At 37.8% G+C, this 16489-nt stretch overlaps 1 protein-coding gene across 1 annotated transcript; it reads right to left on the bottom strand.

Moving 5' to 3' along the window:
* Positions 1–9225: 9225 nt before the first annotated feature.
* Positions 9226–12965, bottom strand: LOC149232613 (flavonoid 3'-monooxygenase CYP75B137-like). Its single transcript, XM_089379457.1, has 2 exons — positions 11996–12965; positions 9226–10152 (listed from the first exon to the last, which is right to left on the bottom strand). The coding sequence occupies exons 1-2, from the start codon at positions 12947–12949 to the stop codon at positions 9523–9525; spliced, it is 1584 nt and encodes a 527-aa protein (XP_089235583.1). The 5' UTR covers positions 12950–12965; the 3' UTR covers positions 9226–9522.
* Positions 12966–16489: the final 3524 nt, after the last annotated feature.

The following is a 16489-nucleotide window of genomic DNA, read 5'->3' as shown; positions in this document are numbered from 1 at the left end:
TCCAAATATAACCTTCGAATTCCTTGTCCCTCGTGCATGGTTCAACATCTAAGCCCAAGTCATTATGCATTGCAATGAGCTCAGATTGAGGCATAGTTTGTTGCTCTTCTTCAACTAGTTGTGGGGTGGCGTTCATTAATTCTTCATCATTACTCAAAAATTCTTTAGGGACCGATATCATCAGCTAAACATCATTAGCATTGCTGCTTGTCTCAGTGCTACCATTGATCTAGTTTTCGAAATAAAGTTGATTCTTTAAAACTGTAGGCGACCACTTGTGTTCATCATGAGATGAATCCACAAGGTTTTTATTATTTCCATCACAGTTATGAGATGCCGACAATATGTTTCTAGACATGTTGTCAAGCAGCAATGTTGTGATCTGAGAAAAGGAAGTGGGACCCCCGGAATTTCAAAACACCACCATAGAGAGGAGTCTACAATCACATCTTATGCTAGAATCAATAGGTATAGCGCTTGCTAATTAACGTAGGTATAGTGCTTGCTACATGTTCTATTCCAGAGGCATCATAAAAGTAACAGTTGTTGTGGTATTCACATTGGACGACAATGTTGCAGTTGAGAGGTTTTCAAGTCTCTGGTCTCGCAAGTGCCCATGCTTGAGCAATCAAATTTGGAGGTTGATTCCATATATATTAACAGTCTTCGGTTAACTCCTAGTCCTCTGCAAGCATACCATAGCTGAGCGCTAGTCCTTTTCCCGCATACCACAACCCTTTGCCATCGGTCTATAACCCTGTATTTTTAACTCTAGTATAACGCTCCACCTTCCATACATTGTCATATGCATTTTTAATATTCCATGTCTGAACGTTATTGGTTAACACCTAGAGCTCCCATGTAATGAAGACTAACGTCTCTGCATGAATTGGGGATCCTTCCACTCAGTCCTCTCCCTTGAGCCTCGGTCCCTTGGCTCCGGTGTGACTTTTCGTAACCAACTTGATCTCCAACCTCCCGAAGTCTACCTATGAGACATGTTCTTAACCTTGTATTCCCTTCCATACACTGTTTTCTCAGTGTGAAGTGCCATTGTTGCACAGAGAGAAGGGAGAAAATAGGCAGATCTAAGGGAAAGCCATGGATTTTAACTGGAACTAAATGCAGATTACGGTGACCTAAATAAAAATTAAAGAATCAGATGGAAGGGAACGAAGTTTGATCGATTTTCTCCAACTGAGAGTGTGTTTGTATCACTATCACGAAGCTTCAAAGAATTCTTAACACCCCACAATGTATATGTTATATTTTCTAGCAATAGAAAACATTGCATAGTAAGTAATGATAGTATCATTATCTCTTCTCATACAGATAGTTGAAATTTTTCTTGGTGTGTGTTGTGAAACTAGCTCACAAAAAGATAGAAAAGATAGATGAACACCTTAGAAATAAGCCTCTTTGAGGGGGCAACCTCCTTTACATTACACAAATGAACAATTATTAGATGATACAAATGATAAGACCTCCTTTCTATATATAGGATTTTAAGGGGTCATAATATAATCAGAGTCGACATAACAATAATAATGTAAAGGCACAATAATAACAATAGTGGGCTTATATGGGGCACAATAATAACAATATGGGGACTACATGGACACAACAATATAATAAGGGGGTTGTACTAATAAGAATAAGGGGTTACACTAGTAGTATAGGGACCTAACATGCCCCTCTCCTTCAAAAAGTGTTGTCCTTAACGCTTGCGTAGTTCTTGATGCTTCAATATAAAATTCTTGTCCTCCCATGTGGAATCTTCAACGGGTAAGTTCTTTCACTTGATGAGATACTCTGAAATTGATCGATTTCGTAGCTGTCGGGTTCTTGTTTCTGTGACTGCTCCAGGTTCCAATATGATTTTTCCTTCCTCGTCAAGTTCTAGCAATATTGTTTGAACTGGGATCTTCCGCAACTTTTGAATGAGTGGCCACACTTCTTCGCCCTTCTTCCATTCATCCCTGGCTTCGTTTATCCAATCTGATTGGATAATAGAAATAGCACAAAACAATGCTTCCACATCCTCATCCTTTCTTGAGAGTGCATATGCAAAAACATTTTTCTTGCCTTTTTTGTAGATGATTTCAAAGTCATAGCCTAACATATTTGTGACCCATTTTTTCTGTTCTTCTAAAGATAATATTTTTTCTAAAAAGTATTTAAGACTATCATGATCCATTTTTACCTTGAAGTGTCTTCCCATTAGGTAAGGTCGCCATTTCTTAAGTGCATGTAGTATTGCCAACATTTCCTTCTCATAAATATCTTGCTTGAGATGTAATCGTAAAAATACCCAATCGCCTACATCAAAACTTATTTCACTGCGATTTTGATCTGGCTATTGTTTCATTCAATTTTGCACCAAAGTGGCATTATCCTTTAAAAGTTGGAGAACTTGTTGTTGATGCTCGATGTGATCTTTCACTGCTAGAATCTTTTTCTTCTTGATATGTCCTTCTATCTTGAGAGTTTCAGGAGTGGTAATTTCTTCCAATGCATTACAAGATATGGTCGGATTCATTTCTTGATGCTCGATGTGATCTTTCACTTCTTGAAAATTTTTCTTCTTGATATGTCCTTCTATCTTGATAGTTTGAGCAATGGTAATTCCGACCAATGCATTACAAGATATGGTTGGATTCATTTCTTCTTTCTAAATATGATCTTTCACTTCTTGAACCTTTTTCTTCTTAGTATATCCTTCTATCTTGAGAGTTTGAGGAGTGGTAATTCTTTCTAATGCTTTACAAGATATGCTCGAATTCATTTCTTCTTTCTCTGGGGTTGGCTCCTGGTGTATATCCTCTTCTTTTGATGTTTCTTGATCTTTTTCTTCCTCCTTTTCACAATCAATGTAAAATAATTTCTTCTCAACACACTTATGACCTTTAATTTATTTGTTATCACAATTGTAACAAAGTCCTTTTGCTCTTTTTTATTCCAATTTTTGTGGTTTTAACCTTGTAGGTTGTGGAAGGCTAGGAGAAACAACACTTCCATCTTTATAGTTGTGAGGGGTAGACTTCCTTGTTGCCATAATTTTTCTTTCCACTTTTCTTGCCAACTTGAATGCCTTATCCAATGAATCAGGTTCCCAAAGACGAACCTCATGTTGAATGTTCTCCTTTAAAGTCCCTATGGAGACATCAATCCTCTGATTATCTGGAATATCATTTTCCCTTGTATTCAATTTTTGAAAGTCCTCATTGTGCTCTGCCCTTGAACACTTTGGTTTGAGATTTATCAATTGTTTAAAGAATGTGCTTCTCTTTGCATCCTCATAATGTCCTATCATTTTCTCCATGAAAATTGACCATGTAACAAGTGGTTTACGAGAAAAAAGCCCTTTATACCATAAAAATTGATCCATTTCTAAATATGAAGATGCAATACGTATATTTTTTAATAGTTGCACCTCATGTAGATCAAAATATTGCTCCATCTATAGTATCCAATTTATCAGATCCTTGCCATCAAATTTCCTCATATCGCCTTTTCTTGATTTTAGGAGCTCGATATTGAAACGACTGTAACTCTATAATTTCGGGTCTTCTAGTTCTAAAATGGCAACCTACAGTATCCCTTTGTGTTCTCTTTCCAATGCCACTAGTATGAGCAAAATTGGATTCTCCAAGAAATAGTTATGCACAATCTCCCAAGATGACCTTATTATATACCTTTTGAGAAGAGCGAACTTGTATGAAGTGCCACGTGTCACTGTTTTGACCTTCGGATCTGAAAAATATACACAGAAAACTACCATCCATTCTATTTCTGTAACTTTTGATGAAATTTCAATCTGATGCTCAGAGAGACAGTTATGACAATTTTCCCTAGGTCACATGATGTAATTCAGGATCCTGCAGAAACCCTAAATGTCTTGGATTGTATCTCCAAAAATATAGCAAAACATGATTTGAAATTCGGGCCTGAGCTTCCTACGATTTCAGCTCAAATGGGTCTTAATTTCAGTGTTTGAACCTTCGTAGAAAACAAATTAATGTGAAAATTCCATGATGACCTGTTTGAGATGAAATTCTGGAGCTTGTAAAAACCCTAACTTCCTCAGATCATATCTCCGAAAATATAGCGAGACAAGATCTTAAATTCAGACCCGAGGTGCAGACTAATTTCTTCTCAAGTGGGCTTTTGTTTTAGCTTCTGAAACTTCGTAGCGAAAAAGTTATAGCGAAAATGCCATGATGGCCTTTTTGGAGCAGTGAAACCCTAGAATCCAAAGCTCCGATACCAAATGTTATGAAACCAGCTCACAAAAAGATAGAAAATATAGATCAAAACCTTAGAAATAAGCCTCTTCAAGTGGGAAACCTCCTTTACATTACACAAATTAACAATTCTTAGATGATACAAATGACAAGACCTCCTTTCTATACAGGATTCTAAGGGGTCATAATATAATCAGAGCCAACATAACAATAATAATGTAAGGGCATAATAATAACAATAGTGGGCTTCAATGGGGCACAATAATAACAATATGGGGAATACATGTGCACAACAATATAATAAGGGGGTTGTGCTAATAACAATAAGGGGTTACACTAGTAGTATAGGGACCTAACAGTGTGGGGTGCTATATTCAACATTTTAGTTTGATATTTTTAAATGAAATCAATGGCACATTGATTTTGAAGATCAATCCAAACTGAAGAATATTCGCAATTTGTTTACATTGTAAACGGGTGCATTATTGGTTGAAGCCGACACCCTTCATTTATTTACTTGAGTTGTTTAGAAAATGGCCAAATTTTATGAAGTATTAGAGTATTTGGAAACTTTGATACAATATGCTATAGGTGGCACTATCAAAATCACAAAACCACTCTTGTTAACATTCAAATATCTCTACAAAATGCGCAGGAAAATATTGACATTTTGCAGTTGGAGTCTCAACTTCAGCGAGAAGAATTACAACAGTAGTCATCATTTTGAACCTGTTTCTATTCAGAACATTGAGACAGACTCCCATCGACACCAAGAATATAAAGTTGAAGTTGATTTAGCGCCCAGTTCTAGAGCATATTTGCATGCAGATGTAGAAGTTCAGTCTGTACCTCTCAAGCCCATCATTAGACCTTGGGAAGAACTCATCAGCAATAAGCATAGAATAGGTCTTGGATATGATAAGGAGGTTTCCTTTCATATTCCAGATTACCCAAAGGTTATCAAATTTCAAAGTGTTGGGTTTATTCATGATGGTTCACCTTCAGCTGTTCTAGATTCGACTCCTCCACATTCGCAACAAAAAGTTGTTAAATGCCAAAACTGTGACCGATTTGGCCATATGAAAGATCATTGTTTTGATCTCCATCCATGTAAGCACTATCATAAAACTAGTCATTATTCAAACAAATGCTTCAAAAAAAATCCTCCTGCAAGAACAAAGATTCATATTGGATAGATCGCTTCTTGGCAATGGGCATCAACAGCCAAGAAGATATTTCAGTCATATGTCAGAACTTTTTTCTAGAGTATTGAACAGTCTTGTAGTTGAGTTTTCTAAATCATCTCACCTTGTATCTGATAGGGTGGGAAGTGATGGTCATATACAAGCTTCAAAGCCACATCAAGGGAGCCTGAGCCACAACTTGCCATACCAGATTTAGAGTTGTAGCCAAAGACAAAGATGCCCATGAGCATGCCTTTAGTTGGTGATGCCTCTTCAAAGAATTTGGGACACTTCCTCTAGCAGAAGACTTCAGCTTCTTGCCAGTTTTGGAAGAGTTTCAAGAATTACATTAAGCATTCTAGAGTTGGTCATAATCCTTAAACCATCACAGGCCGAGACCTCCATTTTCAGGTTGAGGTTCTCCCTTTTATGCGAGGTGAGACCTCCCTCTTCAAAACATCAGGAGCACTTCTTCTAGTAGAAGACCTCAACTTCTTGCTAGACTTGGAATAGTTCTCGGAATTGCACTAAGCATTCCAATGTTGGTGATCATCTTTAAACCACCTCCCTTGATACCAACATTTCAGAGAGCACGTTCAGCCTAATGCTACTATGCATTTTTTCACGTTTTGTATTACAACTCTCTTCTTGGACTTATACATAACCCTTTGGATTAAGGGGGGGGAATGTTGGACACCTAATCCTCTAAGGGTTGGTGTGGAAGCTGAACAGCTAAAGGGAGTGCAAGGGACCACTTGGAATATGAAAACAAGGGTCATTCCTATGTATTATAAATATGTATCATTGTGAATAAGAAAAGTAATCTAATGTTTATCTTTCATATTGCTTCAGCCATGTATGTGTCTAACACATCCAACAACCACTCTCGAGGCACCACTCCCTTTAAGGTACAAGCAAACTTTGAGATTCCCATATTTGAAGGCTAGATAGATGAAAACGTTGTAGATAGAAGGTTAAATCTGTTAGAAGGATATTTTTTGGTTCAGGACTTTTCCAATAAGGAAAAAATTCACCCCCCATGTCAAGGAATGGTGGGAAACCTACTATGAATAGAAAGACAAGAGTGAACCCTCACTAACCGCACCCACTTGGAATTCTTTCTGAGACACCATCAAGGAAAAATGTTACCCTGTCACGAGCTATGAAGATGAATACATAAAGTGGACTATGCTACGGTAGGGAAGGGACCATGATGTGTCTGAATTCACCAATATTTTTCATACCCTTCCCATACAGTGGGGTATTAAGGAATCTGAACAATATTTGGTACTCAAGTACTGCAGCTATCTAGACAAGTACATCTAGGACGAGATGGAGTTCCTGGACATCTCCTTGCTTGGTGTCGCCTATTGATACGCTATAAAGTTAAAGAAGAAATTTACATAAAAGAAGTGAGGCTTTGGATCTGTGAATCCAAAGCAAGGGAAAGGTGCCCCCAACCCACAAAAAAAGGGACCAAGCCAAGGTGGGGCGACCCAAGACAACCCATCGAAGCTACAAGCAAAGAAAAACAAGACGAAGACAAAGAAGGACACATGGAAATGGTGTAATTTCCATAAGATCTCCACTCATAACATAAGTGAGTGTCGAGCCAAGTAGTCGTTGGTGGCTAAGTTGAAATCTTCTGAATCATATGCATGTTCTAACTCTGAGTCAAAACTCAACAAGAGGAATGACAAAGGGAAGAAGATTATTGATGCAGATCCCAACGCCACTATTGTCGCCACCAAGATCCAGAAGATTGACCCTGAAGATCCAGAGGAGGGGAAGCGAATCTTCCACTCACAGATGTGGGTGAAGGGTTCTCCGTTGCAGTTCATTATCGACAAAAGAAGCCAAAAGAACCTCATTTCAGTAGAGGTTGTGAAACGATTAGGCCTATTAACAACACCATGCTTGCAACCGTACACCAGCAGGTGGCTTCGCCAAGGACAAGATCTCTACGTTAGCCAACAGTGTCGTCTTCCCTACAACATCAAGCCCTTCACAAATGAGGTATTGTGTGATGTGTCTCCGCTTGAAGTGTGTGATGTATTATTAGGCAAACCATACTTGTTGATGCATCATGCTATGTATGAGTCTAGGCCTTACACTGGTATTATTTATCTGAGAAAAAAGTTATACAAGATACCATAGGTAGAACTTCCTACCACTATCTCTTTGATCTCTACAAAGCAATGCAGTAAGATCATTCCCAGATTGAGAAATTTATCTTCCTTATTATTCACCCTCAAGGAAAGAAGAAGATTGTGGCCACATCCACAACCTCCAAACAATAATCCTCACAACAAGAGTAGATGGAAAATGTAGTGGAGGATTACATGTACATCTTCAGCTCACCCATAGGGGTACCCCTACATTGTTAGGTCAACCAATCCACTGATCTGACCCCAAGGGCACTGCTACCCAACGAGCCAATCTATCGATGCTCTGCTATGGAGAATGATGAAATCAAGAGGTAGATTCAAGAGTTCTTGCAGAAAAGGCACATTAGGCCAAGTTCATCACCATGTGGGAGCCCAATCGTGTTTGTACAAAAGAAGGACAAGACCTAGAGACTATGCATTGACTATTAGGCATTGAATAAGATCACTATCTGGAATAGGTATCTAATCCCATAGACTAATGACCTTCTATACTAGCTCAAGGGGGCCAAATATTTCAGTAAGATTGACTTGAATTCTGGTTATCACCGGGTACTAATCGAACCCTCTGATGTGTGGAAGATTTCTTTCAAATCCAAGGAGGGCCTCTTCAAATTGTTGGTCATGCCTTTCGAGTTGACAAATGCCCTCGCAACCTTCATGAGGCTGATGGACGACATCTTACAGCCCTTCACCAACTTATTCGTGGCAGTGTATTTGGATGATATCCTGATCTTCATCTAGAGTTGGGAAGATCACCTCTACCATATTCGATAGGTCCTCCAAACCCTGCAAGAACACAAATTGTGTGCTAATTTGGAGAAATTCACTTTTGGTATGACCCAGGTTCAATATTTGGGGTACATCTTGATGAGTACGGTGTGCATGTGGACCCAACCAAGATACAAGTTATTCAAAACAAAGAAAGTGAAAGAGGAGCATATTTTCAATGTTATAAGAATTATAAAAAGACAAAGAAATAAGGGCTTCCCGATAACTTAAAAACTTCAGCGATAATATACATGGACAAAGATATAAACTCAACTAATATAAGAGTATTATTTCCTGTCCTCCACCTAAAGCATCATTAAATACTCATTGGAATTAGTTTGGGTTGTTGAGGTTAGACTACAAGAATTAAACTTTTGGTAATACTTGTAAACCTCACCCAAAAAAGTGTCCATATAAACTCAAAATTCTTTTTTTCAAATAGTTCATTAGAATGAAAATATCTCTAAAAAACAATATGATGTTATTAGGGCAAAACATACTTCTTATAATAAGTGCGGTGAAAGATAGTAACACAGTTCAACGAATCCTTAATCTATTTAAACATTTTTTTTAAATAATAAATTAAAAAAATATATATTATATTATATTAGAATTTGGCAAGAACATTGTATAGGATGGTATTATTTAAGAAAATGAAAAACCTTTGCAAAGGGCATTGAAGACATCTCCTTTTTCATAGTTATGTTCGAATTTGATAAAATCAAAATTTTAATTATTCTATTGAGTTTCGATAACTATTATTTGAAAAATGACGTTAATTTAAAAATATCAAAATTTATTTAATTAATTTTAAATTTTATTAGAAAAATCACAGAATAATGCTTTTAAGATATACTGGTCTAAAAGCTAAAACACCAAGAATATATTTAATGAAAACGAATCTTACATATGAATTTGGCCATCATCATAGCTTCACTAAATCATAACGCATTTTTATCTTTTATCTTTTTAATATATATATATATATATATATTTAGTTATAATGAACTCTATATTTAACCTACTTCAAGCACAAATTTGAATCAAAGCTATTACAAGAATTTATGATAAATAGGAGTCGAGGTTTTCCGAATTTAAATGCCCTACACCACCGAATGTGCGGTCGAACCAAACTCCAAAACCAAATCGCCCACTTCTCTAATCATAGTGATGGAGAGGGAGACGGGCAGTGGGAACCACGAGAAGTGGCACTGCCTTGTGCATTGTCAGACCGAAGGCTTCCGCCATATCTAGTGTCTCGGGCAGCTGTCCATGGGGAAGAGAGAAGTTGAAGGAATGAAGTAAGGTGGCGAGCATGAGCTCAACCATGCGGATCCCCATGCTCATACCCGCACAGATCCGTCTACCTGCGCCGAAAGGAATTACCTGAAAATCGCTCCCTCTAACGTCCACGCTGCTGCCCATAAACCGGTCAGGATTGAACTCCAGCGCGTTCTCCCAGACGCTCGGATCGCGCTGCATACCCCACGCGTTTACTATGAGTCGGGCGTTCTTGGGTATGTAGTATCCTTCTATCTCGCACGCCTCCGCTGCCATCCGAGGAATGAGGAGGGGTACCGCGGGATGAAGTCTCAAAGTTTCTTTCACCACCGACTTCAAGTACGGCAGGTTTTGGAGGTCCGACTCCTTCAACCTTCTTTGCTCCCCTCCCACCGCGGAGTCCAATTCTTCTTGGCATCTCCTCAACATTTTTGGGTGACGTGTCAATTCTGCCATCGCCCATTCCACTGTTATTGATGATGTATCCGTTCCGGCTGTGAATAGTGTCTGACCAGCATTCAACACGTGTATAAGTTCTAAACATCCATCTAGAAGAAAAATAACACATGTCTCTCTGATTGGCATTCAACACGTCTAAAACATCCATCTAAAAGAAAAATAACACGTCTTGTCTGACCAGCATTCAACACTAAGTGTAAACATCCATCCAAAACAAAAATAACACGTCAATTTTCTTTCCAAAATTATATTGTTTTTTTCAATGGAAGAAATCGGGCCTCTAACATCTCTCAAGCTCTTATCCTAATCTCCCTTATCCTAATCTCAACCAAGCTATCTCGCAAAGTTGCTTCTATAAGCAGATGATTTTCTTCTAATGTCAAAAACAATATGGATTAAGAGAACACTTAAAAGCTTTAGAAAACTTTTGCCAGGAAGTGGAGATGAAGTGAACATTAACAAAGCAAAATTACTATTTTTTTTAAATAGAAAAGATAAATCAAATAACTTTTTTTCGAAGGTCTTTCTATATAATGAAATAATACAAATATCTTGGGATTGGATTCACTATAGAATGAATTGGAAGATTTGTAGGAGGAAGATAATTCAAGAGGATGGAGAGCATCATACTTATTTCAAAATAGGTGCAGAAACGTTGAACTTTGGGATTGGAAAACCAAGAAAACCTTTTTGGTTTGTTGGTTAAGTTGGTTGTTCTCTGCGGTTGTGAAGTATGGGGAAGTAGCATGTCAACTTGTCGCTGGAGGCAGTTAGAAAAAATAGAGAAATATCTAATTACTAGCAATCTCAAAGTTAAAGCCACGAAATCATTTTGGCTAAAGTAGACACTTTTCCATTGGAGGCAACAACGATAACCAATTAATAAGCTATTTAAATAAGACGAGAAACATGGATAACCAGCTTTCGCCCAAGATAGCTATGGAAGAGGGATTAGATCATAGGAGGAAAACTTGGATGAAGCAAAACAAAAGGTGGAATATCAAGTTGCATAAATGCCCTAGCACCAATGAGGAAATGCAAAAATTTGTGATGGAAAACTTTAAGACTCCCATGTGGATCAATCACAATGGGCATAAAAAAACATAAAAAAGCATACTCATCAAAGGTTCAATCCAACTTGTGACCCTGGTGAGAAAACATATTTAGGAGCAGCTATTAAAAGAAAAGCAAGGGTGCTAGTGGCACAATTGAGGACATGGTCACAACACCTTAGATGTGAAACTCGAAAGTGGAATAACCCCAAGGAAGTTTGGGAAGAGAGAACCCGCATTTTTTGCAATAAGGGTGTGGTGGAGACCCAATGACACTTTGTCATGGAGTGTGGAGCATATAAGGATATCCGCATTTAATATGAAAACAATCTAAAGGTTGACAACATGCACCATATATTTGGTAAAGATGAGATCAATCAGATTCTTAGCCTTCTAGTCAAGGCTCATAACCGAAAGCCGAAGATCTAACATCGAACAGAATAGTGGAGACTCATAGCCTAAAGCTGAAGATCCGACATCCAACAAAATAGTCAAGACTCATAGCCAAAACGGAAAATATGACATCCAGTATGAGAATGAGTTAAAGTGTCTTCTAATCAAAACTTACAACAAAAGATCCAACATCAAAAAGAATATGAAGATAAATTAAGGTTGATATTCTCTCGATCTCTTAAGCTTCTTAGCCTCTTAAACTTCAATAAAATCATTCATTCTCTCATTAAGTAAATTTTTACTAGATTTATCACAAATTTCAATTGTTTTAAGAAAATAAAAATAACATAACAAATCTTAGTAGTAATGCCTTCAACTCTTGAACCCTGTGACAACAGATGAAAAGGGTAAAGGTAGTTATTTTCACTTCAATGAATTTTTCTCACCAGTAAAAGGCCCTTAATATCAGCATCCGTGAGATACCCTCCTTCGCCGTCCACGTCATCTCTAAGGGCCCAAAGCACACTCAGAAAATCTCTCTTCCCTCCATTACACGTTGCAGTTTCGCGTTCCTTTATCAGCTTATTTAAGAACTCATCGAACCTATTGTGAAGCCTCTTCATCTTGGTTCGTACACCCTGAAGATCCACCCAAGCCAAAGACGGCACAAAGTCGCCGATTATAAACTTTCCCGCTAATTCCATCTGCTCTATCACCATTTCCCTGAATTCGCTTGCCTTCGATCCCCGGGAATCGAACACGCGCTTGTTCAACAGAATCTGCCCAAGAACGTTAGCAGCGCAAGCGTTGAGTTGCTCCCCGAGGTTCACAGCCTTCCCTTGTCGCTCGTGTTCGAGAATCGACTTCACCAGCATCCCGACCTCCGCTTGCCGCACGGGCTGCAGCTCCTCCAGGGCCTTGGCGGCGAAGAGATGAATGTTGCAGACCTTGCGCTTCGTTCTCCAGGCGGGGCCGTACGGAGCCCAGAGAACGCTGTTGTTGTCATAGCCAATGTATTTGGCGGCTGAGTTTCCTGGCCGGCTGGAGAATTTGAGGTCGTTCGCTTTTAGGAACGCCTCGGCCATCTTTGGCGACGAGACGACCACAGTGTCGGTAGTCCCGAGCTTCAAATACATAATCGGCCCGTATTGTTTGGATAGCCGATAGAGCGAGTGATGGGGCATGTTGCCCAGAAGTGGTAGGCTGCCGATCAGAGGCCATCCCGACGGACCCGGGGGAAGCCGTAGCCGTTTTCTCAGCCTGTGCTTCACCACATAGACAAAACCTGACGCCACGAGAACTAGAGTCACCGCTTGGCTGAGGCTAAGGCTCAGCCTCAGGCTACCGATGGAGTTCTGCAGAAAATCAACTACTGAATCCATGGCTTTCTCCGCGTTCATTTAGTGGTTACGCGTGCACTCATTTATCTTCATGCGATTCCGCGTAAGTTAGACGTGTAGGTTTAAGATTCACATATTTGGATAGTTGACGTCAAATGCTATCGTCATCAACCTGACGTCACATGAGATAAAAAGGAATTTGGTCCTTAAAATGAATTTCGGCTGAGAACCATAAATGCTGGGTACGATTGGGACTGATTTTAAAGTGATTGCTCTTTAGACCCGTGAATTGCGTATAAGGTTGGAAATTTTTAGATAATATTCGGAACGAATCTTTGTCATTATCATCGTATCGATTCGACATCATGTAGTGTATCACTTTTAGAAAGAAAAATAAAAATTAGTAATATTAACTTTATTGATTTTGTTACACTTTCCTATACATTTGTTGCAAGTGTATCACTTTTAGAGAAAATGAGTAATATTAACTTAATTGATTTTGTTACACTTTGATATCCATTTGTTGCAAGTGTATCACTTATGAAAAGATGAGTAATATTAATTTGATTGTTTTTTTCTTTATCTATTTGTTGCAAGTGTAGTTGTTTGAAAATGTTTTTTTAAATAAATTTTAAGTATGAATAATTATGATTTATTAATTACATTTAGATTGAAATGGTACAAAAGTGTTATTTTTTATATAAATATTAACACAATTACATTAATAAATATGATTGATATATATCAATTTAAATAATTACATTAATATATAATTGATATTCACTAATTTAAATGTACAATAACATAATATTTAAATATAAATTTTAATATATTTATTATGTTTGAAAAATTATTTAATCAATTTATACATAATATTATTTAATCAACCGATACATAATATTATTAACTAATTTACAATTTATTATTAGTCACTGCAATCTATCAATGGCATGGGACTATAGTAATCGAAATTGGGTTGTTAACATTATTTTTAAGCTGTTTACGCTGGTTATTATTTCGCATTGCGGTTAAATATGCATAGTTTTTCATTCATAGTCTTATTTGGCCTCTTCCCGAGGCGGTAGGCCAAAAGCATATGTTATTTTGATTTGTTTCCCTTGGCATTTTCACATTTTCATCCCATTTTCAAAAACAACAAACTAATCCTGGCATTAGTTGAAGACACATTGGGAGGCACTATCACTTAGGTTAAGCAACATATGGGTTCAAATTCTTAATATTTCGTAACATTTAATGTTTTCAGTCTACCACATTTCAAAACTTAACTTTCCACCGCCCTATGAATTTTAGGGCATCTGGTCTTCTTGTTTTACACCTGGAAACACCTAGTCTTCCTGTTTTACACCTAGCCTTCCTGTTTTACACCTAGCAACCCCTGGTCTTCCTTGTTTTACACCTGGCAACACTTGGTCAGGCTCCTTCAATATTCAGATTGAGTGCCTTTTCTTTCAATGCCTCCACATTTTGCAGTCGGACTGTCACCTCCTCTTAACCTTTCGCATTTGGGAACTCGGTTGATTTTGCAATAGTGAGGCTTTCTCTCCACGTTTTGCAGCCACGCTGTCATATCCTCTTAACCTTTCGTATTTCGGAACTCGATTGATTTTGCAATAGTGAGGCTTCCTCTTCAACCTTAATAAGTGCCTTAATAAGTGAAAAGGTGGTTACAAGCCATGTTCAGAATGAACGATGCTGACCCGAACCAGTTGCACCAGTTGCTGGCCTAGAGGTACAATTTTGAAATCAAGCAATAATTTCTTAGTTCTAGAAATAAATAATTTTGGCATACAATTCTGAAATCAAGCAATAATTTCTTAGTTCTAGAAATAAATAATTTTGGTAATGAGTAATTCAAGCCATCAAGAAATTTCTCAGAAAATAATGGTTATTGAATAAAGATCCAATTGTTTTTGGCCTATAGTTACCAAATTAATTTGAACAACAATTTCTTAATTCTGAAATTTCTTAGAAAATAATGGTTATTCTTAATTCTGGCTATAATTATGGCATTGAAATTAATTTCCCTGCCACTTTATGTGAGACCTCATCACTGAAAGGAGCAGGAAAATGGTATGAAGTTGTGTTCCTCCCTTTTAAAGCGTTATATCTTAAGTAGGAAGGGTAAGCTCTTTAGAGTAAGTAAAGCTTGATGTTGGCAAAGGTGTGGGCTTTTCTTCGCTCTCGCAAAATGAAACTATCGAGGATAAACGCTTAAAGGCTGTAACCCTAGCTTTTGGGGTGTTGTTTTTTGTTCAAGGAGGGGTCAAGTATAAAGTTTTGGGCATAAAGTATTGCTTCCTCTCTAATAGGTAAGGTAATTAGGTACCTAAAGTATAACTAATGTCCTTTAGACCGATAGGAAGAGCACTCCTTACCTCTTCGTACAAACCTAGCAACGTTCAATGTTAGAGAATACAACCATGGAAACACAAACAGCGAACTAACAACGTAAAATTGAACTCTAATCTTTTGAAAACATATGAATCAGGATGTTGCCAATGAATGGCTCTATTGGTTGGTTCGTATCTGAACATTCCCTATGGTTCAAAGATTCGAGAGAGCATAACTATTTATTCTCGACAGTACATAAGCACTTGAAGCTTCCAATAGCATATGCTAATCTGTTCCAGCAACATATGTTAATCTATTCTAGCAGCATATGTTAATTTGAACAAAACTGCTAAGGTGCCAACCAGTTCTCATTTTGGCATTGTTCTAGGATTGTACATAACTATGGATGGCAGAGCTCAAGTACTTCAGAACCGTCGCTTCTCTTCTAGACGCACAGATAATCATGAAGCAAATAAGCCTCCAGTGTTGGAAGTTGAGATTTAAAATGGCGTTAGAGAAGCAAGTGGGCTGCATGCAAACTTTAGCGTGTCGATATCTAATTTTATTTATTATTAACACTATTTTTTTTATTAAAACATATAATTTTTATTTCAATTATTAAAATGAGAAATGTGACATTCGATGTGCATGATGACAGCATACAGCTCTAGGAAGTTCCAACGGAGGTCTTTTATTGTATTTCTTTATGGGCGTGGCACGTTGGCGCGTTTAATAATGAGAGATGTGAGAGCGGGTGTGCATGGATGACACATGCAGTTGTAGGCAGTTCCAAGGGATGTTTCTTCTTGTATTTTTTTATGGATGAGGTTTATGTCTTGATATTCCTGATCCCTTACTCATTCTTCCTTATCTGTGTGCTGATCACAACTAGATTATGCTTCTCTGTGTGGATGGAATTTACACTAAGATTGACGCAGGATAATCAGTTTTCTTCCTACTTCCATAACAATATTTCTTTACCCTCTCTGATTTGTAGAAGGTTAGTTCTTTATACTCTGTTTTTGTTATTTGTGCCTAATTACATAGCTAAAATTTGTTGTTATTTATGCCTAATTTCATAGCTAAACTTTGTTGAATCTTCTTCCCTGACCGTAGAATTTCAGCATTGAGCGTCTTCAGTAGGTTCTTGTTTTTGAAATAAGTTGGAAGCGAACTTGTTACCTTTTCGAATCCGGTTCTACCGGGCCCTTGATTTATATGTTAGCCATGCAAAGTATGCATCCTTTG

This window comes from Pinus tabuliformis, chromosome J (assembly GCF_031772625.1).
Source record: "Pinus tabuliformis cultivar Carrire ecotype Pingquan chromosome J, CPIR1, whole genome shotgun sequence".
Taxonomy (NCBI): Eukaryota; Viridiplantae; Streptophyta; class Pinopsida; order Pinales; family Pinaceae; genus Pinus; species Pinus tabuliformis.
Note: the sequence above shows the minus strand (reverse complement) of the source record. Positions and strands in the feature narration are given on the sequence as shown.